The sequence below is a fragment of the Halichoerus grypus genome, chromosome 6 (assembly GCF_964656455.1).
Source record: "Halichoerus grypus chromosome 6, mHalGry1.hap1.1, whole genome shotgun sequence".
NCBI classification, from domain to species: domain Eukaryota; kingdom Metazoa; phylum Chordata; class Mammalia; order Carnivora; family Phocidae; genus Halichoerus; species Halichoerus grypus.
This window is the reverse complement of record NC_135717.1, coordinates 155,009,082-155,035,086: the sequence shown is the minus strand read 5'-3', so window position 1 is coordinate 155,035,086 and position 26,005 is coordinate 155,009,082. Positions and strand designations below refer to the sequence as shown.

The 26,005-nt window shown below is 34.8% G+C and overlaps 1 protein-coding gene and 1 pseudogene across 1 annotated transcript in view; both read right to left on the bottom strand.

The window, feature by feature from the left end:
- The window catches only part of CFAP54 (cilia and flagella associated protein 54), a 291,059-nt gene that overhangs the window by 139,893 nt on the left and 125,161 nt on the right, over nucleotides 1-26,005 (bottom strand). Inside the window, exons 31-38 of the mRNA XM_078076438.1 lie at nucleotides 23,243-23,357; nucleotides 22,377-22,477; nucleotides 15,032-15,262; nucleotides 12,352-12,494; nucleotides 10,424-10,605; nucleotides 8,643-8,870; nucleotides 820-1,043; nucleotides 243-378 (exon numbers count right to left, since the gene is read on the bottom strand). Coding sequence (XP_077932564.1) covers nucleotides 243-378; nucleotides 820-1,043; nucleotides 8,643-8,870; nucleotides 10,424-10,605; nucleotides 12,352-12,494; nucleotides 15,032-15,262; nucleotides 22,377-22,477; nucleotides 23,243-23,357 — 1,360 coding nt within the window. The remainder of the gene's footprint in view (nucleotides 1-242; nucleotides 379-819; nucleotides 1,044-8,642; nucleotides 8,871-10,423; nucleotides 10,606-12,351; nucleotides 12,495-15,031; nucleotides 15,263-22,376; nucleotides 22,478-23,242; nucleotides 23,358-26,005) is intronic.
- On the bottom strand, nucleotides 5,046-6,130 carry LOC118531709 (translationally-controlled tumor protein-like; annotated as a pseudogene).

The window sequence follows — 26,005 nt, the reverse complement described above, 5'->3', positions numbered from 1 at the left end:
TCACTGTGCCTAATGAATGTATCAGCTCTGGCCTGAACGTAAGTTTCCTATGTATAAGGACTTAATTTTTGTTTACCTTGTACCTGGAAAATATTGGCACATAGCAGGCTTTCAATAACGTTTGTTGATTTGAATGATAAATGCCTAAGTAAAAATAATATTTATCTGATCCCTAACTATTTGTATTTTATACGTGCACTCCTCAGAAATCACAACTGCATGAATAATAAAGCCAAACTCACCTTCTCTTTGTATTCAGCCTCATATCTTGCACAAGGTTGTTGGGTAACATCCGGGCCATTGAACTTGGATATTCTTAGAAGAAGCTGACGCTGTGCATACACCAGGAGTGGTGTCACTTGCTCTGTGTATCTCTCACTAGAGAGAGGTAGAAATACATTAAAACGCAGATATTAGTTAAAATGCATTTTTTAAATGGAAGCTTGTCCCTGTACCTCTGAAATAAATAATACATTATATGTTTAAAAAAAAAAAAAGAAGATAGTAGGAGGGTAAAATGAAGGGGGGGACATAGGAGGGGAAGATGAACCATGAGAGACTATGGACTCTGAGAAACAAACTGAGGGTTCTAGAGGGGAGGGGGGTGGGGGGATGGCTTAGCCTGGTGATGGGTATTAAAGAGGGCACGTACTGAATGGAACACTGGGTGTTATACACAAACAATGAAACATGGAACACTACATCAAAAACTAATGATGTAATGTATGGTGATTAACATAACATAATAAAATTTTTAAAAATAAATAAATAAATAAATGGAAGCTTGTCACTTTTAATTGCCCTCACAGCAATACTTACTGTGAAATTGTATTGAATTGGATAGCAAGTGATACCAGTGTTTCCCATTTTTCCACTTGATACAAAAGTTCCAGAGATTTCAACACAAAGTTATGGATCCATTTCAAATCAACCACATTTACATCATCCAAAAGATGCTCAAAATCAAGGCTAGAACCACCATTATCATTTTTAATATTTCCATAGCAGCTTGGAACACTGAACTCCCCTTTTTCTTCAATAACCTGCAAGTAGCACATGGAAAAAAATGTATTTTCAGATTTCACTACACAATTTTTTTTCTGAAAACTGAATGTGATAGAAAATATAACAGGAAAAGAACTGAAGATAAAAAAATTTAAATGTTTTTATTATGCAAATCAAAGCTTGAACACTGCTATTCCAAAGAACTTTCTATGATGATGGAAATGTGCTATGTCTGTGTTGCTTGATATAGTAGCCAGCAAGCATGTGTGGATATTGGAGCTACTGAAATATGACCATTGCAACTGGATTTTTAATTTCATTTAATTTTAATTAATTTAAGCTTAACTTTATAAAATAGCCACATATGGCTAGTCATTACCATATTAGACAGCACAGACTGAGGTCCATACTTCCTGGTCCACAGTCACTACCTATGTAAGTAAGGACATTAAACGAATAAGATAAAGTTTTGAAGAACAGGTTTTAGTATATGCAAATTATTAAGTTTCCATAATACACTGGTTACATTCATCAGTCTGCGGCATAATATGTCCAATTCCCTGATACAAAGGTCAAACCTATGGAGAAGGAAATCTTCTAGAAAACCCTGTTTTTGCCGAAGTCAGAGGTACTATGTAACTAATGTATTCATTTCCCAAGAGTCCCTGATGCATCTGTGTATATCCTTAGAAATTCTTGAGACAAAAAAAAAAAAACAAAACAAAACCCTTAGATCCACCTATAAGCCAGGTTGCAGCCCAACAAATAGTTGGGTAACTCAAGACCAGCCCCTCTTAAGCTGGTGTTACTATTAAGGGTAATCCACACATAGAGGAGGGAGGGTACCAACCTTCCTCTACCAAGTAAAGGACAAATATCGCTAACAAGATTCATGGTCCTTGAGGTTGGAAGAGACCTAGGAAGTCATCTGGCTGTGCAATGTAATATGAATGCCTAAAGTCAGTCTTGTGTAGGTGTGAATAATAGGTGTGCCATATGTGACCCATGTGAATTTCCTTCCTTAGCACGGTCACTGGCACATGGGACATACTCAATAAAGGGTAGTTTCCATTTTGTTGATGTTATGAGCTCCACCCTTCTACCCACTGATTCTACAGTAAGACTTCCAGCAGCACAGAGCTGCATAAAGGGTTCTCTCCATTAACTTGACTTCAGGGTTCCATGTGGAGGCATTCTTGGCCTTTACTCAATCCTCTTGGTGAGTGTAGAAGAAATCAAGCCTGTCCCACTCAACTTTTCCAAGATGACTGCTCTGTCAGAGCCTGACTGCCTATAGGATGACATATTCTTTCTTCAGACATGGGTAAATTTCCTGGGTCCAAATGAAATAACTTTCCTGGGCCATCCATGAAGAAGAGGGTATCTGATATCAGTTAGTCATGCCCATGGCTACATGGTAAGTTTACTTCTGGGATGAAGGAGAGGGAAGCCCTGTGTGGTTACTATATCTTCCAATATAGCTTTCATCAACAACAAAGCTGACATTGTATTTCCAACCATCAAGAGAGAAGAAAAAAAGTATTATCTATTTACTTCCTAATTTTGGTAACATTACCCAACAATATTGAGAAATAAGCAGCACTGGCATTTGGGGATGAAAATAGCATATGGAAAGTGAAGTTTCTGGCATGGTCAAGACCAGTCTTTATATTCTGAAGATTAAGTATGGGGCATGTGTAATTAAAAAAAAAAAACCTTTTATTAAAGAAAATTTCTAACACTTACAAAAGCAGAGAAAATAATATACTGAGGCCTTATGTACCCACAACCAGCTTCAACCAATTATCAATTTTTGGGATCTACTTGGTTTAATCTGTACACATACCCACTTCTCCCAGTATTTTGAATTACATCCCCAAAATTATATTAATCTATAAATACTTCATCATGTGTCTCTAAAAAGACAAGAATTATTTTTACAGAAACATAACCACCATAATATAATCCCACCTAACAAAAGAAATTAGCAAAAAAATCCTTCAAAACATTATTGAATAACTAGTGTCCACATTTCCTTTATACCTTATAAATTTTTGAGTGCATTAATTTGGAATGGGATCAAAATAAGGTCCAAACATTGCATTTATGTCTCTTAAGTCTTTTTTAATCTATAGGTTTCATCTTCTCCTTTTTCACTTCAATTTTTTTGTTGAAGAATCCAGGTTGTTTGTCTTGTAGAGTTTCCATGGTCGGAATTTCTATTGTTGCATCCCCATGGTTTCATTCTAAATGTTTCTCTGTCCCCAGATCTTCTGTAAATTGTTGGTTAGATTTAAATGCTTGCCCTGCTTCCAGTTTGATTTATTTTTTTCCAACAAGTATACTTCACTGGTGCTGTTCATCCCCCCATGAATTCACAAAGAATTGCAAAATCCTGATATTCTAATTTCAACATTCTTTCTTCAGTTATTAACCTGAAAATTCTATAAAGAAAAATTTCTCTTCCTTGACTGTTAATTATTTGGTTATCCTCAAGTATAATTCACATAGAAAAGGTAATCAGCCTTTGTTTTTTCCCACCAAGGAGTCCTATTTCTTTTATTGGGAAATGGTTTTTAAAGAACCCATCTGGGTGCTAAGAGTTGTTACTTTTTTTTTGAGTCTTTTGAATTGTTTCGACATCTTTGTAAAATATTGACCATATGTATGAGTCTGTTTCAAGAGTCTCTTTTTATTCCATTGATATGTTTCTCTTTATGCCAATATCATACTCTTCTAATTACTACATCATTGATAAACCTTGAAATCACGTAGGGCGTTCTCCAAATTTGTTCTTTTTAAAGATTTTCTTGGCCATTCACATTTCTTTGCATTTGCTTATAAGTTTTAAAATGAGCTTTCAATTTATACCAAAAAAAAATGTCTGTTGGAATTTTCATTAGAATTTCCCTGAATCAACAGATCAAATTGGAAATAAATGATATCCTAGCAATATTAAGTCTTTTGGTTCATGAACACGATATATCTCTGTGTCTATTTAGATCTTCTTTAATTTTTTTCTGCAATGCATTATAATTTTCAGTGTAAAAATCTTACATGGATTTCCTTAAATATATTCCTAGAAACTTGATATTTTGAATGGTATTTTTAAATTTTCATTTCCTAGTTGTTTTCTGTTAGTACAAAGAAATTTTTTATATTGACTTTATGTGCTATTTTGTTTATTAGTTCTAGTAGTTGCTTTATAGAGTCCTAAAGAGTTAGAATTTTCTATGTAAAAACTCATATTATTCCCTTCCAATCCGCATGCCTTTTGTTTCTTTATCTGCCTTATTGTACCTGTCAGGATCTCTGGCATGGTATTGAGCAAAAGTGGTATGAACAGACATCCTTGCTTTGTTCCCAATCTTAGAGGGAAGCTCATAATATTTCACCATTAAGTATGATGTTAACAGTAGATACTACTTTTTATCAGGTATTTCTAGTTTGCTGAGAGTCTTTAACATCAATGACATTGTTTTTGTTTTGCTTCCAATTGTATTAGTCTCTTTTTATTCTTTTGATAATGTCTTCCAGAGTTAACTACTTCTGTTTGTAAGTGATGAAATGTATAATGATCCACTTCACATTTGGTACTCTATGAATATGGTCTTTTCCTTTACTTCAACTTAGAATTAAGACTTGTAATTCTTGTTGTTGTTTTTTTTAATATACCAGTCCCAGAAGTAGTTTTCCCTGTAGAAGTTATCTGAACACAGTCTTATGCTTTCTATTTGTGGTCTACAACCAGCCTCTATCTTCTCCAGAACACTATAAGACAGACTTAGTTTAAATACATATTAAATTAAGAGGTATTCTCTCAAATAAGCTTAAATGCATTTTATTTTTAGGCAACCTACATGATTTGGTTTTTTCTTTTTAAAAAAAAATGACTCCACTCCAAATAAATCAACATTAAAATAAATGAAGAGATCAAGATGACATCACCCAATTGTCCAAGTCCTGGTGTTGTGTGGATGTGTGAAAAGCAGCAGCCAGTTACAATGACAGGTGATAGATCTAAAGTAATTGCCATTTTGTTAACATTTTTTCATTTATAAACCATCCTTAAAGAAAATCATATATAGGGTCACACCATCCTCACAGTAGTCCAGCAGAGCAACCATGCCATCTGAATTCATGTTTTCACAAATAAAGAACTGGTAGTTTTGAATTAGCAAAGATGTGCTTGATTTGTCTGCAGCCTCTGTTATAAAAGGTTTACACTTTCTGATCCCTGTTCTTCAAGTTTGCCTTAGACTGATTTCCTATAATCTATGATATACTTTTCGTAGGCTTCATTTGTGAAGCTTGTTTTCTGTAAGTAATGGTTCCCGACAACATCAACACCAATGATTACTGTGCTTTCAGTACCTTCGCCTTGGGGGCCTTCAACGAAGTCCATTTCCATCAATGGTACCTTCTGTCCTACTATTTTCTCCCTCACCTCCAGGCACAGTTCATTTGCAACCTCCTGAATCTTGTAGATGTCAGAGAACATCTCACCATGACTGATGAGGTCCAGATAGATAATATGACGACATCCAGAGAAAGAGAACAGCAGCCCTGGCTTAGCAGGAACCCAGAATTCAGAGCAAGAGCAATGCAGCTAGAGCAGCACTCAAGGGGAGGGAAAGCAGGTGGAAAAAGTGATATCAAATTTTGTAAATGCTTTTGCTGTATCTATTTCAATGGTCATATAATTTGTCTCTTTTATCCTGTTAATATGGTGAATTACCTTGATTGATCTTAATTTTTTTTTAAGATTTTTATTTTTTTATTTGAGAGAGCACACACGAACATGGGGAGGAGCAGATGGGGAGGGAAAAGATGGGGGAAAGAATCTCAAGCAGACTCCACACTGTGTGCAGAGCCCAACATGGTGCTTGATCTCACCACCCTGAGATCACGACCTGAGCCAAAACCAAGAGTTGGACGCTTAACCAACTGAGCCACCCAGGCACTGCTTGATTGATCTTTAAATGTTAACCTTACATTTCTGGGATAAACCCACCTGATCATCATTTGTATAACTGTAGATATTATAGACCTCATTTGCATATTTTATATATTGCTGGGATTGATCTGCTAATATTTCATTAAGGAGTTTTGTGTCTATGTTCATGAGGGATATTGGTTCATACTTCTCTTTTTGATATTATCTGTCAGGGTTAAGCTGGCTTCGCTTCTGAAAAAAATTTTTGTGCATGATTTATTATTTTGTCCTTTTATGTTTGCTCAAATTCTGCAGGGAAATATTCTGGGTATGGAGTTTTCTTTATCTCAAAGTTCCTAATTATAAATTCATTTTCCTTAATATATTTAGGGCAATTCATTTTTTCTATTGCTTCTTGTGTCAGATTTAAGCTGTGCTTTGTGATAAACATGTCCATTTCATTTAAAGTTATCAAATTCATTAGTAAAAATTGATCATAATATTCTCTTATTTTTCTTTTAATATCTATAGGATCTGTAGTTATATCTCTCTTTCATCACTAACGTCAGTTATTTATGTTTTTCTTTCTTTTGTTCATCAGTATTCCTAGGATTCTGCCAATTTTAATAATCTTTTCAAATGATTAATTTATTAACTTTATTAATTTTGTTTTGTTTTATATATAAATTATTTCTGCTCTTATTCTTTCACTTATTTTCTTTGTTCTTTTTACTTACTTTGGATTTAATTTGTTCTTTTTTGAGCTCCTATAGGTGGACACTTAGATAACTGATATTATATCTTTCTTCTTTACTCTTAAACATTTAAAACTATTAAGTTCTTCTACATACTGGTTTATTTGCATCCCACAAATTTTGATATGTTGTCCAGTTTGAAATATTTTTAAGTTTCTCTTGTGTTTTCTTCTTTTATCCATGGGTTATTTAAAACTGTGTTAATTTCCAGATATTTGGAGATTTTTCTTCCTAATTTCTATTGGTCTATTCATAAGGTGGGGGTCAGAGAACGTACTCTTCAAGATTTCAGTCTTTTAAATTTTATTATGACTTATTTTTTGACCCTGCATATGATCCATCTTGGTGAGCACACCATATGCACTTGTGCTCTGTTTCTAACCCTTTTATGTGTACTGCACTTCAATTCTGACACTACCTACCTAACCAGAATTAAGGTCAGACTCCAAGAGTTTAAAGACTTAGTCCTCCACAAGACTGCCCTTATTTCAGATGGCAGCCACAAGTCTCAGGTCACCTGCACTTCTGACTGAACAGCTATAAATTTAGGGGTTTCCATAGCCCCCTCAGATTCAATAATTGGTTGTCATTCACTTAAAACACTATACTTAGGATCACAGTTTTATTATAAAGGTACAACTCAGGGACAGCCAAATGAAAGAGGTACATAGTCCAGAAGGGTCCTGGATAAGGGGGTTCCATGTTCTCTCCCCATGGAGTCACCCAACACATCAATGCTTTCACCATTCTGGAAGCTCTTCATGCTTTGGGTGTCCAGAGTATACTCTGAATCTCTCTTATTAGGAGCATACACATTTATGGTTAGTATGTCTTCTTGATTAATTAAGCCTCTTCTCATTATAAAATGTCTCTCTTTATCTGTCAAAATACTCCCTGATTTAAAGGTTATTTTATCTAATATTAATAAGTCTCACCAGTTTTTTATGTTTATTGTATTATTCATGGTATATCCCTTTCCACTGATTTATTTTCAATCAATTTCTTATATTCAGAATACTTCTCATGTGGCCAACTATTACATGTCTTTCTTTTTATCCAACATACTTTGCCTTTTGATTAGGGTGTTTAAGCCACTTTTATTTAATATAGTAATTGATATGATTGGGGTAGATTTATTATTTGCTATTTGCTTTCTGTTTTGTCTGTATGTTTCTGTTCCTGTTTCTTTTTTTATGCCTTCTTTAATTCATTGACCACTATTTAGTTTCCACTTCACTGCAACGGCTTTGTAGCTCTATCTCTTTTTTGGTATTACTCTAAGGATTATTAAATGCATCCTTAACATATCACATTCCACTTAGAGTTAATAGTGTACTACTTTATATTTATAAAAAGTGTAAAAAACTTATTACTCTGTCTTTTGTGCTACTGTTTTCACATATTTTATACCTGGAAATGTTATAAACTCCATGACTCAATGTGCTTATGTGTTTATTAAATTTCAATGTGTTTGGGTTATATCATGTTTGCAGTTTTTCAATTTTATTTTCATGTTTTAAAACATAGTGTGGTAGATTTAAATGGCTGCAAATTCTACCAGATCTGGAATAATAGAACAAGGACAGACAAAGCAGTGAAGTAAAGAGCAACTGACAAGCTATATGATCTCTCTTGGGGTCTGTTTCTCTGTCAAAAAAATTGCCATGAGGATTAAAACCATTACAGTTAGTTTACACAGAAGCTGGAACTCAGTAAATGTTACTTTCTCTTTCCTTTAAAAAGTTGAATTTTCAGGCTAAGATATTTACAATTAACATCAATGTGAGCTATGTATTGTGAACCAAATAATAATAATGAAGCAAATGAAATACAGACAAACCAAGTAAGAACTCAAGGAAAATATTAATTTCTATTTATCTCAAGGTGCATGGTAAAAAGCATTTATTAATTGGATGAAGTAAAAATAATTACCCAAATGCCCTTACCTTAATAGAATTGATATTTTGTAGTTCTATTAACATATCAATAAGTAATTCTGCTCCCAAATAGAATGGCAAAACACAGGTACAGAGGAAACTATCCTGGCTGATAGGAAATGTTTTATACATATCCACTGCTTGTTTTAGAAGTATCTGCAGCTCCTGAGTAAAGTTCCAAAGGGCCCGACAGCAATTCTGAAGCAGAGTCCAATAGCCACCACGATGAGCAAGAACCTAAGACAAACACAACATTAAAAAAACCCCAAAGTTTCAAAAGTTAGAGATCTCTGAACAACTTCATCTTTCTGCAAAAATTATGTCAATAATAAAAAATAACTAACACCATTTATTATGTGTCACTTATATCATTATCTCAGTTAATTCTAACAATAGCTCCTATGAAATAAGTGTGCACTAGTATTCTATTTGATTTACAGATAAGGAAACACAGGCATGGAGCTAACTTGCCCAGAGTCATGATCTACTAAGTGGTTAGCTAAGATTTGCACACCAGCAGTCTGACTCCAACATTTCCATTGTTCTAGGTTCTGGGAATGTGGCAATTAGCAAGGGTAACCAGGTCTGCCCTCGTGCTGCTTCAATTTATTAGTGGAGACTGAACACTAGGTAAGTGGACAAATGAAAATATAGTTTCAGGGAATAATAAGTATCATAAAGAAAAATAAAGCAGAAATGAGTCAGAATCTGACAAGCATGAAAGGATATGCCCTTTTTGATGGGGGTGGTCAGGAAAAAAGTCCTCTCTGAGGAGGTGACATGAGCAGAGACTTGAATATTGAGTTGAGCAAGTCATATGAAGGTGGGGGAGAGAGTGTTGGGAGGACGGCATTTGAAACTGAGGGAGCAGCAACTGCAAAGGATGGAGGATGAACTTGAGGGACGAGAAAGGAACAAGCTCAGTGCTTTCAAGATCACACAGAGGAGAGTGGACTGAATGAGAGCAAGATGAACTGAGTTCCAAGAAGTGAGCAGGACCCAGACCTTCCAGGGCCCTGAAGCTGGTGGAAAGGATAGGATGCAATGCTCATGGTCATGGGGGATGATGTGGGTTTACTTCACATTTTTCAAGAAAGCACCCTCTCCACAGAGAAAATGGGAACTCAAGTGTTCTAGAAAGGATAGATTTCCTCTCAACTCTTGAGATGTTTGAAGTATATGCCATTCCTGCAATGAGAAAAAGGAAACTAATTTCTTTGTAGCTAATGATTCTGATTCTAAGTTTAATAATGTAGCATATAATATTTAAGAAAAGAGAAAAGCATTTGAGAGAAGACACAATTTGTTTGTAGAAACAGGGGGTCAGGGGCCAGGAGCAGGATTTTCCTGTGGCCCAGAAAGAGTGTTCCCTGTGCTAGAGGGAATAAAGGGGTTTATGGTACCCCAGGCAGGAGCAAGACTCCAGAGAGGAACCACTGGTGTTACCACCATAGAAGTCCATGTACCATATGTGGCAAGAAAGTGGCAGAGGAGTATCTGAATATTCACAGAGATTGTGTAGACAAGGACAAAGGCCACCTCAGCTCCACACCAATGGATGGCTTATGACTAAAGCAGCTTACCCCTCTCCCTGACAACCTCACAATGTGTAAATCTTCAGCACTATGGCAGGCAAACCTCAAAAATGATTGATGTGAAACCCAGAAAATTTAGTTTCAAAGTTGAAACTAAAATTATGGATAGTAAGTAAATAAATACATCTTACATGCTCAAACTAATGGCCTGAGATTTATGTCTACTAATTTAGCAAATTAGAAGGACCACCTTACCATTGCTCTCCTGCAATATAAGAAGATTTTCATAAAATGATCCAATAGACTCAAATTTGCTGCTCGATCCTTTTCTTTAGCACTAAGACCTGACTGAGAGTCTGAATCATAAACTGTTTGTGTCTTGGATACATTTTCATCACTCATTCTGGAATTAACAAATGTGGAAAATTCTTCAGCATCTACAGTACAAAAATAAAGTATAACATTATTGAAGACAGAAAGTTCCAGAAGACACAGGTGATAAGCATCAAATGAGTAATTAAGATAAGAAACGCTATATAAATTTGGAGGAAGGATGGGATTATCATGGACACAATGAACCAAGGAACAGTTTCTAGAGAAGGAGGCATCTAGATTAGGTCTTAAAGGGTGAACATGGTTTAGCTATGCAGAAAGACTATGGAGAACATCATTCTGGGCAAGGGTGATGGCCAAAGGAACAATGCAGAGGCAGGGATGTCATGTTTTCTGAGGGACCAATCACAGAATCCCACTTAATTTCCCCCTAAATAGTCCATTCCCAGGACACATACACTAGAAGGTGAGTAGCATCCCCTGGAGTTAAGCAGTGCAGCTACCATGTCCACTCATTATCTTGTTGGTGTGATATAAAAACACAGATTTCTCCTACCACAAACCTTGTCTTAGAACTTTGCATTAAATAATAAGTCTAAATAGCACAGTATTCTATTGGTGATTCCATGGGAGGTCTTAGGCAACTAGTTAAAAAAAAAACTCAAGCTATATATTACTATCTACATACAAAACTTGGACTCTGTGTCTAGGGAATTTACTTTCAAATACTTCAATATTCATAGTATAACATGAAGGTACCAGTTAAAGCCAATCTACACCCTAGAAGAAATCAGAAAGCATATCAAGTACCTCAAATATGAATCAACACTCCTGGGGCAGTTACCCAGCATATGAAGTATCCTGATCAGCAATAAGTTACACAGCACTTAAAATACCATTACTAAAAATTTACAAAAGAGGGTTTGTAATCGCATGAAGATATTAGAAATAAATCCTTATTTGTGAAATGAGTGGTATTCAAGATAGGTGATTGCTTAGGAATAGTGTCATCAGTTGTAGCACCCAGATCAAGAGCCATGTTCACTCGCATTTCACCACCCCCCTCAGTGAGTCTCCTGTCACCTGAGCAGATGACAAGAATATTGGCTGGTCCTGCCATTCAAACAAATATTATTGCATTGACCTTGGAGTAAGCTTTCATGGAAGGTGCTGGTTGGAGATCCTAAGGCAAGAGTAGACTCCCCTGAGTATAAAATCAGTACTATTAAACAGCTATAGGACAGTTTTCATGCCGGTTGCATCAGTATGTGTGGTGGAATTTGTTCTGAAACTTACTTCTGCTAAAATATAACACCTGATATCAAGTCTTCACCTATCTTGACAATAGGAGGCTACCAATATTTTAAAAAGAACGTTAGGGGTGCCTGGATGGCTTAGTCAGTTAAGTGTCTGACTCTTGATTTTGGTCCAGGTCATGATCTCAGGGTTTTGAGATCCATGCCCAGCATGGAGCCTGCTTAAGATTCTCTCTTCCTCTTCCTCTGCCCCTCCTCACCACTCTCTCCCTTTCTTAAATAAATAAATAAATAAATAAATAAATAAATAAATAAGACATTATATTTGGTGAACAGCCAAACTGGTTTAGGTTAGAATACACCATATATATTTCCAAACACATATCATAAAAATATAGAAAATTTTAAAAAACGAGAAAATAAGGATCTCCTACAAAATACCACAACTCAATTAAATTCCTGGGTCATTGGAAAATGATATCTGTACTTCTGTGTGTCTGTGGAGTGTGTGTGTGTGTGTTCATGTGTGTGTTGCATCAGTGAATAAGAATATAAAGGCAATTTGATAGTATATATCATAATTTTTTATTTTACCTGATGGTAAGTTGGCCTTTCTTTTTTTAGCTGTATGAAGGAAATCAAGTATCAGTTTATAGTTTTCTAGAGTCAATTTCGCCGTTGGTAATACTGTTCCTGAATTATACAGTGAGAACATATTAGGATCACATGATCGGAAACTGCAGGGGAGAAAATATCATTAAAAATATATATATAAACAAAATTGAATTGAATCTGTCAAATATAATCTACTTTAATTTTTAAATTATTTGTGAGTTAGTGTTTCCAAAATTTGGATCATAACATATTCTGGCACTTAACCAAAGCCAAACAATTTCCCATTAAATTTTAAAATTATACAATGTAATTTTGCTCTTAGGAATTTCAACATCAATATCTATTTCCCTGAAAGGGCCCTTGAAAATGGGAATGACGATCTACACTCATTCTGAGGACTCTGAAACAATAATTTATGTCAATTTAACCTGATTCAAACACAATTCAATGAAGATGCCTACTATAAAAAACAATGTGTCCACAATCAATGTTACTTCTTTTATAAAATAAGGTGTAAGCATGCGGCGCCTGGGTGGCTCAGTCGTTAAGCGTCTGCCTTCAGCTCAGGTCATGATCCCAGGGTCCTGCTCAGCAGGAAGCCTGCTTCTCCCTCTCCCACTCCCCCTGCTTGTGTTCCCTCTCCCGTTGTGTCTCTCTCTGTCAAAAAAATAAATAAAAAATCTTTAAAAAATAAAAAATAAAAAAATAAGGTGTAAGCAGTAAATAATCCTCCACCATAAATAAATAAATAAATAAATAAATAAATAAATAAATAAATAAATAAATGGAAAATACATACATACATAAATATTGAGTATGTTTTAATGGTTTTAGTAAAATTGAATTTAGCACCAAGTTAGCCTGATACAAATTTGGTCATTATCTAATTGCTATGCTATTAAGTAATCATGTCTGAATGGTCAGGCATGATTAGAATTTCAGAGAATTCTCAGTGTTCAGAGGAAATTTAAGAAGCCCATCCTATCTGAACCATTCTCCTCTCATGGCTTCATGAATGGGTTACTTTGCCAAAAGCCTTCCCCGTTGGTCAGGCAATCTAACTACTTCTTTTTTTTTTTATTTAATTTTATTTTATTATGTTAAGTTAGTCACCATACAATACATCATTAGTTTTTGTTTTTTTTTTTTTTTTTTTTAAGATTTTATTTATTTATTTGACAGAGAGAGACACAGCGAGAGAGGGAACACAAGCAGGGGGAATGGGAGAGGGAGAAGCAGGCTTCCCGCGGAGCAGAGAGCCCGATGTGGGGCTCGATCCCAGGACGCTGGGATCATGACCTGAGCCGAAGGCAGACGCTTAACGACTGAGCCACCCAGGCGCCCCTACATCATTAGTTTTTGATGTACTACTTCTTAAATGCAAATCTGGTCTAGCCTAAGGAAAGGGAACTATCTGGAGATGTTTTAATGAAGGTTCAATCTGGTAATGATTTTAACCAAAATTCTAAAGAAACAGAAACTGGTACCAAGTTCACCATGGATTTCACCTGCATATTTTATCACTGGATTATTGAAATAAATACCCTTTTAATTCGTACCCCTGTCACAGTCTCTCCTTCCTCCAATCCATTTGATATGTTGCTGCCAGAGAAATTTTTTATCATTGCCCTGCTCAAAAACCCTTAATAATCCCCCACTGTATATAAATTAAAGTTCAGATTTAGTAGTTAAAACCCTCCATGATCTGGTACTGATCTATTTTTTTAAATTATTTCATACCATTCCTTTTAATTTACCCTAGATTCTGGTCATACCATTTGAGGTTTTCATCTTGTGTTTCCTACCTGGGCTCTGATTCATGTGCTTCCAACCACCTGGAATACCTCTTTCCCTATCTGCACATTTCTAAATCTTGCCTATCCATCATGAACCAGGCCAAGTGGTCCCTCCCCATGAAAATTTTCCTGTGAGTTTCAGTCAGAGGAAAGACTTTTCCCAGGAACAAAGAAGATTTTGTGTATATTTCACCTTATACCATTATTTACAATTGTTCGTTAACACTTGTGATCCACCCTGCCAGACTCTAACTTGTATGTCCTGCTCATCTTTTCATGCTCCTTGTGTCTACCTCAGTACCTTGTATCTAACAGGCGCTCAGTTGTATTTTTTTTTTAATTAAAGACTCTACTCACCTTTTTAATGATTACATAGTATTTCATGTTATGTATTTATCTTCTATTTTAGCTCCCATAACACTTTAGCCAAAAACACTCAAGAACTCAAAAGTGTCTTCTGAATTAATGATATAAAGTGTACATTGTATGAGAAAATACAATCTGTGTTTATAGAGCCTTAAAATATACCTCAAAATGAAACAGCTTTGTCTAATACCTAATAGCTACAGTTATTACACAATTAATATTAAATTTCTCTTGAAATGATACTATCTCCTATACAGAAAGCTATATTAACAAACATATTCAAGACACGTGCAGATTAGTACTTCCTAAGTGCTTATATCCAGCACTTGTTTGGGAAAGATTCTGAGGCAAGAAATTAAGTAATATATCAATGCTCAGTAAAGAGAGAAGCACTCTGTAAACCTCTTTAAGTTATTATCAACATTGGATCCTTGACCATAACAAATAAAATCCATGCTCATGCTAAAAAAGTATCATTCGCTGATAACATTCTATACCTGACCACTGGATGTGAAGAGCCAAATTTCATCTTCATACGTTCCCCTAGCTTCGTTAAAAGTAGGTTGAAGTGTGCACTTGCCAGATACAGGTTCATCTGAGCTCTCCAGGGCATCTCCTCAAGAAATATTTGATGGAACCTCTTCCTTTTCACAAAACTTAATATTATAGGATTCAAGTTATCCACCAGGAATCGATAGGCAAGTTTTCTAACATCAGTTCTCTTATTTCTGCCAAGGAGAAACAAGTTTTGAAATTACACAAGCTTCCAGATATTTAATAATGAAGAATGATTCCAATTTGTATAAAATACACCAAGAAGTCACTTGACTGCCCTTATGCAAATGTTTCTGGCTTATTCATAATTTCCTTGGTGCTAAGAATGTGAAAGAGGGCAGTAGACAAGCCATGAGGATAAACAGTAAGGACAAAGACACTATGTATTGTCTTCCATTCTCTCTGATGTCTGTGTCCTAAGCTCCAACCAGACAACTTTTCTTTTCCATAACCAAAAGGCCACTGAGGTTAGACAACTGAATTATAATATAATATTCACATTCATCCCCTAACTTCAATATTAAAAGAAAAATCATTTCTCTGTATTGTTCCTTAAGGAAAAAAACAATGGAGCAAAATTTTTTCCAGCATTAGACTATAGCAGAAATAAAATATCCATCAACTATAAATGAAATAACTTCATAAATCCATACTCAATATGCTCTGAAAAAAAACTAATTTCAAAATTTAGCTAATAGTTCATATTTTAAGTGAAGCATACATTCAGTTTGTTTAAAATTATTCCTATCAAAATCTCAAAGTCATCCAACTATTTTTATAGTTGCATAACTGTTTACATGGCATGATTTGATTTCTTCAAAGTACTTTTTTTTTTTATGTTGACAATGCTGCTACCCCATTGGTCAGTGCCATTCTATCTGATTTATATTGCAGAAAGGAAAAAAAAAAATCTCAATTGGTAAGTGAGAGTATCTTGCTTGCTTTAATAGATAACGTGTCTGAATCTGACGCAACGCGCGCACGCACACACACACACACACGAGAAGGAAAGGAAGGTGGATGGAAGGTCAAATCTCCTCAAAAGGCCCAGGAGAGTTTGACAGGACTAGCCACATCTTCCCTGCACTGAAGGTGAGAGTCCAGGGAGAGAAGTGACAGAGGATAGTCTTCCTCCACGAATCTTGTCGAGGTAGTAATAGACCCAAGGAGCTTGGAAGGGACCGAGAGCCAGCCCAGAGGGTAGAGAATGTTTCTTCTTTTACCACCTGAGTAGTTCCTAATGTGCAGGGTACTCCATAAGCAGCTCTGTGTCTCTACGAGCCACAGATGTGAGCGGACCCAGCAGCCAGAGAGGAAGTTCAAGAGGGACAGTCAGCATAAATAAATGCTCAGTGATATGGAACCATAAGAAGAAGACAGAAACCTGAATTAGGAAGATATTAAGGAATCCAGACACTATCATTGGTATATTCTAGCTTGAACAAATAAGTCAATATATTGACATTAACGGAAACAGGATTCTTACCATTATAAAAAAAAAATTACACTTAGGGAAAGAGAAAACACTGGAAAGTATCTTGTGGTATGGAACTGAAACTGGACATATCAGTATGACCTTATTACAGTTTTAGATAGATACATAGATCTATTTAGGTGGACATAGCTATTTCCTAGTTTTGTCTGTTGAAAGGGCCTAGAAGCAAAGATACATCAGTAGCCTCCAGCACTTAGATTCTAAATACCAATTCCACTAAAAGGAATCAACTGGTTCCAGGGCTGGGACAGGGAAGGTACAAGATGAACATCTTGTGGTAAATAAGAAGAAGCTCAAAAAAATGATGGGGACATGTCAAAAAGACTAAAGAGCTAGGCTGAAAGAGCTCCGGATGGCCAAATCTGGAACAATTTGAGACTCAAAATAAATAATAATGTTAATTTGATAAAGGATATCCACAAAAACAAACCTACCACAAATATAATTCTTAATGATAAAATGTTGAAAGCTTGAAAGCTTTTCCTCTGAAATGGGAATCAGACAAAGGTACCCACTAATATCGTTTCTTTCAGCACTGAAATAGCGGGCTTAGCAAGAACAAAAAGGAAGATAAAGGCAGTGGGAGCAGGGGGGGAGTATAAGGATTGAAAATAAAGAAGTAAAGCAGCTGTCAATCATAGACAATACAATTGTATATTTATAAAATCCAAAATAACCTACAGATAAGGTATAAGAATTAATCAGTGAATTTATTAAGCCCACAGAGGACAAAGTCAATATACAAAAAATAATTCTATTTCTACATATCAGCAATAAACAATTAAAAATGAAATTCTAAAAAGATATTTCTAATAGCTTAAAAAATACCTAGGAATTAACCAAAGCAAAGACGTGAAAGACCTACTCACAGAAAATAGAAATTATAAGGATAATCTTACACTACCATATACTAAAAATTGTAAGGTACAGTTAAAATAGTGATAAGAAGGAAACATGTTAGCCTTCAATGTTTTCTGATTCAGAACAATCTCAACCAAATTTTCAACAAGTTTTTTGTATTTTTAAATTATCAAAATAATTTCTATTTTCCCCCATGAATTAATTCTAAATGTCTATTTAAGACTTTCAGATGTATAGGATCTTTTTGATTCTATCTTTTCAAAAATTGGTCTCTACTGTGTAAATCAATTATAGTAAAATGTGGTTTGTATGAGTCCAATATTTGAAATTTCTTGAGATTTGCCTTAGAGTCAATACTATAAATGTTCTATGTGTGCTTTAAAAAATAAATGCTTTTTTAAAAAATCCTCTAAAAAATAGGCATTTTCTAGTGGTTGGCTATTCACAATCTTTTTTCTCCTAAATTTAAAATCAGCTTGTCCATGTCCATCAAGATAATCCCAAAATTAAATGAAGTAAGTATCCTACAACTGTACATACTCTTACTGAAATATCTGTTCATGTTTTTTGATCATTTTTTTTACAATTTTATTTTTAATTGTCTTTTGCTCATTTTCTAATCGGACTGTTTGTTTTTATTATTCTTTTGAATTTTGAGAGGGCTTTATATATTCCAGATATAAGGTCTTTCTTGGATATGTGGTTTACAAATACTTCCCAGTATGTAGCTTGTCTTTTCATTCTTTTCACAGGGTCTTTCACAGAGCAAAAGTTTTAAATTTTGATGAGGACTGAGGTTGTATGGTAAGCCTATGTTTAATTTTATAAGAAATCTCACAGTCTTTTCCAGAGTGGCTGTATCTTTTCACATTCCCACCAGCAGTGTACGCATGACCCAGTATTTAGTGTTATCACTATTTTTTATTTTAGCCATTAAAATAGGCTTTAGTGATACCTTGTGGCTTTAATTTGCCTCTCTCTAATGGCTAATGATACTGAACATCTTTTTATGTGTTTGCCATCTGTATATAAGCAAAACTTTCAATATCTCTTCACAATATGACAATCCACACAGAAAACTTGTATCTATGAATAAATTATCAAGCCTATAGAAGATTGAATTGTTTACAAATCACTTAAGTTCCTATACAAAAAAATAGAAGCATTCAAAAATGTAATTTTAAAATATGATTTACATTAATACTAAAAAGCACCTCTTTGATGTAGCTAATAAAAGATGTATAACATCTTTACGGAAACTACCATAAAAACTTATTGGAAGACATAAGTACGTGGTCTATATACTAACAGAAAGAATCAATACGGGGGGTGGGAGGAACTTCTAAAACCAACCTATATAGTCAATTATATCTCTATCAAAATCATGAATTTCTTGTGTTACTTGACAAGCTATTCCAAACCACTCTGTGGAAGAATATCCAAGACTTGTGTGAACATGGAGAGATTTGATCTATCAGACAACAAGAATCAACTTAATGCCAGAGTAAGTATGATGGTGTGATATTGACCCACAAAAAGATAAACAGACTAGGACAGAAAAAAGATCTCAAACCTGTATATATGAAAACTTGCTAAATGACAAAAGAGACAGTGGTGGCAGAATAGACTACTTGATAAATGGCTACCAATGGCTACTTGGTAAATGGGGAGAGCTAGTTGGGTACCTATAACAAAACTACAAGAGATGGGGAGGGGGACTCTTCCTCTCATGATTCACAAAAATAAAATACAGTTAGATGGAACTCCTAAATCTGGGGCACCTGAGTGGCTCAGTCGGTTAAGTGACTGCCTTCGGCTCAGCTCATGATCTCAGAGTCCTAAGATCGAGGCCCACATCAGGCTCTGCTCAGTGGACAGCCTGCTTCTCCCTCTCCCTATGCCCCTCCCCCTCGCTTGTGCTCTGTCTCTCTCTCAAATAAATAAAATCTCAAAAAGAAAAAGAAACTCCTAAATGTGAAAATCTAAAATTTAAATTCATGAATATACCTTTACTATCTTGTTCAAAACAACGAGAAATGGTGATACATTTTGCTCCATTAAAAATTACAACTTTTGATTTTAAAAAGGAAACCTTTAAAATGTAAATAGATGAGCCCAAACTTGGAAAAGCAATAGTATCCAAACTTCTAAAAATAAATGAGAAAACAACAAAAGTTTTTAAATGTACAAAGGATCTAAACAAAAAGTGCTGAGAACAGAAAAACCCTAGGGTCTAATAAAAACATGAAAAGATGCCTAAACTCATTACTAATTAAATAAATAAAAATTAAAATAATAATGACATAAAATTTCACAACTCAACAGTCCATAAAAATTCAAAAATTTGATAATATCGAGTGTTGGTAAAGATGCTGAATAATGGAAACTTGACACACCACTGATGAAAATTTAAGAGCAACTTAGCAATAACTAATAATGTGAAAAATGTTCATATCTGGGGAACTATACTCTTCAATCAATGAGAGATGAAGAATACAATAAATGAGATTAGAAACAGGTTTGATGCAATGAACAGCAGGCTGGAAAAAGAAGAGGAATGAATTAGTGACCTAGAAGACAAAATAATGGAAAATAATGAAGCTGAACAAAGACAGAAAGAAGAATTATACAACACAAGAATAGACTTAGGGAACTCAGTGACTCCGTCAAATGTAATAACACTCATATCACAGAAGTCTCAGAAGAAGAGAGAGAAAGGCTGGCAGAAGATTTATTTCAAGAAATAATAGCAGAAAACTTTCCTAATCTGAGGAAGGAAACAGACATCCAGATATAGGAGGCACAGAGAAACCCCATCAAAATCAACCAAAGCAGGCCAACACCAAGACATATTGTAATTAAATTTGCAAAATATAGTAATAAAGAAAAAACCTTAAAAGCAGCAAGATAAAAGAAGTCCTCAACTTACACAGGAAAGTCCGTAAGACTACCCAGAAATTTCTCAAAAGAAACTTGGCAAGCCAGAAGGGGGTGACATGATATATTCAAAGTACTGAATAAGAAAAATCTGCAGCCAAGAATACTCTATCCAGCAAGGCTATCATATCAGAATAGAGGGAGAAATAAAAAGTTTCCCAGACAAACAAAAACTAAAGGAGTTCATGAGCACTAAACCAGCGCTGCAAGAAATATTAAAGGGGACTCTTTTGAGTAGAAAGGAGAGACCAAAAGTGACAAAGACAAGATAGGATCAGAGAAAATCTCCAGAAATGACAAAACAAGAAATAAAATGGCAATAACTACATACCTATCAATAATTACTTTGAATGTAAGTGGACTAAACAAGACCCATCTATATGTTGGCCATAAGAGACTCATTTTAGACCTAAAGACACCCGCAGATTGAAAGTGAGGGGGTGGAGAAACATTTATCACGCAATTGGATGCCAAAAGAAAGTCAGAGTAGCAATACTTATATCAGACAAACTAGACTCTCTGTTTTGTATTGTTTTTTTCCTGCTTTGTTATTTAGGGTAGTACTGGCCTCATGGAATGATTTTGAATGTGTTCCCTCTATTCTATTATTTGTAAGATTTTGATAAAGATTGTCATTAATTATTTTTCTTAAATGCTTGGTAGAATTCACCAATGAAACCAGGTGATCTAGAACTTTTCTGTGCTGGGAGCTTTTTGATTCCTAATTCAACTTTCATTCTTGTTATTGGTCTAAGAAGACGTCCTACTTCAAGATTCATGATTCAATCTTGGTAACTTGCTTGTTTTTAGGATTATCTGGGTTTTTTCCTAAGTTATCTGATTTCTTAGCACGTAACTGTTTCTTTTTTTTTTTAAGATTTTATTTATTTATTTGACAGAGAAATAGAGAAAGAGCACAAGTAGGCAGAGTGGCAGGCAGAGGGAGAGGGAGAAGCAGGCTCTCCGCTGAGCAGGGAGCCAGACGTGGGGCTCAATCCCAGGACCCCAGGATCATGACCTGAACTGAAGGCAGAGGCTTAACTGACTGAGCCACCCAGGCACCCCTGTACATAATTGTTTCTAATAATCTGTTACCATACTATGTATTTTTGTGGTTATCTGTTCTATTTTTTTTCTCTTCTGTTTCTCATTTTGGTTTTTGAGGCTTCTCTCTCTTTTTTTTCTTAGTTGATGTAGTTAGAGCACTGCCAATTTTGTTTATTTTTTTGGAAAAACTGGTCATTACTTTCAATTTTATGTTATTGCTTATCCTGGTCTCTATTTTATTTATTTCTGATTTTTCTTTGTTATTTCCTTCCTCTGCTAAATTTCAGCTAAGTTTCTTCTTTTTCTAGTTCCTTGTGGTTTAATGTTGTTTATTTGAACTTGTTTTCTTAATACAAGCATTTATAGCATAAAAAAGTCATAATTTAAATCAAGAAAATAAAGCAATAATCAAACGGATAGTAGGCAAATGCAAAGTGAGAGTGGTTCTATTAATATGTACATGTTGCTCTTAAAATCCAAATCACTAAACAGATAAAGACATTTTATGTATATAATGAAGATAAGATATATAAAGAATATATAAGAATCATAAGTTCCTACTCATAAAAATAGAAGCGAAACATTTTACCACGATAAGCTTTATGGTTTCAGTTTTTTTGAATAAGAACGTAAGGACCACCAATAATGAAAAGTAATTTATGAACTGGTCTTTTAACCACCCTATCTAAACCACTCCTGCCACCACTTCCACCCAAGGCCAGTTACTCTATAGCCTATCATCCTGTTCACTTATTTTATAAAATGTATCAAAATTTTACCCTGTCTTGTTTATTTGTGGATTTACTTATTTACTGTGCTCCTGTCATTAGTATGTAAGTTCCCCAAGGGCAGTGATCTTATCTATCTAGTCCACCACTATATCCCTAGTGCCCAAAATAATGCCAACCACATAGTAACATTTACTGAATTAATAAATCAGTCAATACCTTTCATGTTCCACCATTTCAGAAAAAGATGGATTTTTGGAAAAAAATTCTCTTAGAGTTTCCTTTCTTTTACTTCTTTTTCTTGGCAACAGTTCTATAGTCTTAATAGGAGAGATGACAAAAATGTTACAAATTAAATCTAAACTCTGAACACAATACAATTTATTCATACTCTAATGCTTATCTCTTGACATTGAAATACAGTGATTTCTTTATACCCCTCAATTAAAATTACTATCAAAAGCAACAGGGGCGCCTGGGTGGCTCAGTCATTAGGCGTCTGCCATAGGCTCAGGTCATGATCCCAGAGTCCTGGGATCGAGCCCCGCATCGGGCTCCCTGCTCAGCGGGGAGCCTGCTTCTCTCGCTCCAGCTCCCCCCGGCTTGTGTTCTCTTTCTCGCTGTGTCTCTCTCTGTCAAATAAATAAATAAAATCTTTAAAAAAAAAAAAAGAAACAAAAAAATTTATGATTATAAAAATATCCATGTGATAACTTAAGAATTATAATGTACTGGGACACCTGGGTGGCTCGGTCGGTTAAGTGTCCAACTCTTGATTTTGGCTCAGATCATGATCTCAGGATTGTGAGATTGAGCCCCAAGTCAGGCTCCACATGGAGCCTGCTTAAGATTCTCTTTCTCCCTCTCCCTCTGCCTCTCCACCTCCCCACTTATACATGCATGCCCGCACTCTTTTTCTCTCTCAAAAAAAAAAAATATATATAATTTACTGTATAATAATAAAATTGTCTGTTGATATTTCCTTCTGTTTCATATTATAATAAATTATAATGCAGCCAATCATCTTTAGATACATGAATCTCTTATTTCATTAACTTAAAAATCAAAACTCGTAAGACATTTACCCTTCCAATCTCCATTACTGCAGCTTTGAACTTCTTCAAAGGTTTGGTTGTCTTTTTACACAAAACATTATCCTTATATTTCATTCTTCTTATTCCAAGTAGGGACTCATTCCTCCTAATACAAAAAGATAAAGTCAGTTAAAAGGATCTGTAAGAATTTGCAAAACTATACCAAAGCAATAAATCTTTAATGAATGTTGTCACTGAAATGGTATGAGAAGAATATCCAAAATTATTTGTGTCTCATGCATAAATAAGATTGTGATATTCCTAATAATCAAGGAATAGCTGGCCTCTTGAAAGAGCAAAATGTAAATCATACCATAAAATGTGATGAGAGCTGACGTGTGACATACGAAAAAAAGAATTGGATTGAAAATAAAACATGAACATGTCCCATTAAAACTGAAAACATAATTATGTAAGAGTGACCCTGGACAAGCTATCTTGCTTGCAACAGATTTCAGTCTCTTTGGTTCCATCATGTCCAGGCTCCCAGCCACTATCACCTTCTGGATACCAACAGGTGCTAAGCATTTTGTATACCTACAAAAACTTTTCCCTTTCCCCAATCACTTGTTGAAGTTCTTAATCTCATTTTTTTCAATCTGCCATGGACCCCTATGGTAATTCTTCAAATACTGTGAAGTCTCTTATTATCCCTCCTTCTACTGATACTTATCATTTATTTTCCCTGCAATTTATATATTTTCTAAAATTTATATTTCTTTGAGTAAGTACTTGCTAATACCAGCAAATCCCTGCTTTCATTGGGGTGCCTGAGTGGCTCAGTCGGTTAAGTGGCTAGGAGCCTGGACATATTGGTTAAGCGCCCAACTCTCAGTCTGGGCTCAGGTCATGATCTCAGGGTCCTGGGATTGAGCCCCAAGTCAGTGCAGAGTCTGCTTGTCCCTCTCCCTCCCTCTCTGTTTCTCTCTCCACTCGTTCTCTCTCTCTCTCAAGTAAATAAAATAAAATCTTAAAAAAAAAAACAAACAACCCTGCTATCACATGATAAATGGGGTCCAAAACCTTAAATTGAATAAAATGTAGGGTCACATCAATACAAGGCTAATGAAAAGACTGGGTGAGTCTGGATAGCTAGTTACACTGGAGGTGGCGATCCACCCTCTACGACTTACATTTTGAAACTGGTTGCCTGCCGTTTTCTAAGCAGGTTGGTCTCTTCCCTACCTCTCCTGACTCTCCCACCCCCCAGAATGCTTGAGCTGGTTGCTGTTATGGCAGAAAGAGATGGGAAGGAGAGGAGGTCACAGATAAACACTTGCCATCCTCCTATCCTCTTAACATTCGCCTCCATGCTCTGAAGAACTCTCACCTCCTGAATCAATTAAACTCCTCCACTTCTCAACCTCTTCACAGAATTCTTCCTCCTAGCCTTTTATTTTGTTTATGGTATGTTATGAAAATGGTATTTTAAAATTTTTATGTAGTCAATGCTATCGATCTTTGATTTCATGGCTTATTCACTGTTTTGATTACTTATATTACTACCTTTTTCTAACGTGAAACATTGAATCCCAATAGCTATCTGCCTATTATTTCACAAACAGAACTCTGTTATACTTTATCTGATAATACAAATCTCTCTTTTGCTCTTTTTCATTTTTCAAATATTTTTCATTATTCTACACCATTCCATAAAGCTAACATGATTGGAGTTACATTAAGCCAACAAATTAATTTGAAGATAATAGAAATTACAGTAGTCCATCTGCCCATCAAGTGCATTACAAGTAATGCACTACGTCTCCATTTATTCAAGTCATTTTTAAAAATATATCTTAGTAAAAATGTTTGGTCTTCTTTTATTAGCCTAAGTCCCCTCACAAATCCTGATAAATTTAATCCTATGCTTCATAGAAATGGGATCATTTTTCCATTATTCTTTCTAGTTTATATAGGAAAGCTATTGGTTTTGTAGCTAGCTATCCTGTGGAATTCTACTGTTATTTCTGATAGTTATCAGTCAATTAGCTTAAGTTTAAAAAAAAAATTATTATTTGCAAATACCAATCATTTTATCTCCCTTTCAGAGTATTTCACTGTGGAATTCATTTGACAAACATTTTTGAGACCCTATTATGTGATAATCACATGAATTCTAATCCTAATTTCTATTTCTTATTTTAATGCACTGGCAAAAATTTTCAGAACAATATTAAATGATAGAGGGAAAAATAAGTTTCCTTATTATAAAGCTTAACATAAAATATTCTTCTAATCCTAGTTTGCCAAGAATGGTTGTTGAATTTCACCACATGACTTTTTAGCATTTACTATAGGCTCCTTTGCCTACCAGTAATAATTACATTTCCAGATTTCCTACTATATTTATATTGATAATAAGATCTACATTTTCAACACTGAATTTACAAGCTATTTTATGAATTTTTGTTTCTATATACTGCTAAGACTGATTCATAATTTTCTATTTTTTTAATTCTTTTTATAAACCTGTTAACAGAGACTCCTGTGATAAATTTACTAGCAAACTTTATACCCATGTACTGAAATAGCTTTATGTAAAGTAAAACTTATTTGGTTCCTTTAAATATGAAAGAACTAGCCTTAAAAAAAATCTGAGCCATTCAAATTCTTTTTAATACTTCAATTTTTATAATTTAAATTTTTCCAGATTATCATCACTTTCAACTAGAAATTTCAAATTTATTCATATTAAATTATATATGCTGCTATCTAATGTTTGTTTAACCCCTTCCAAATTTAGAATTATTACTT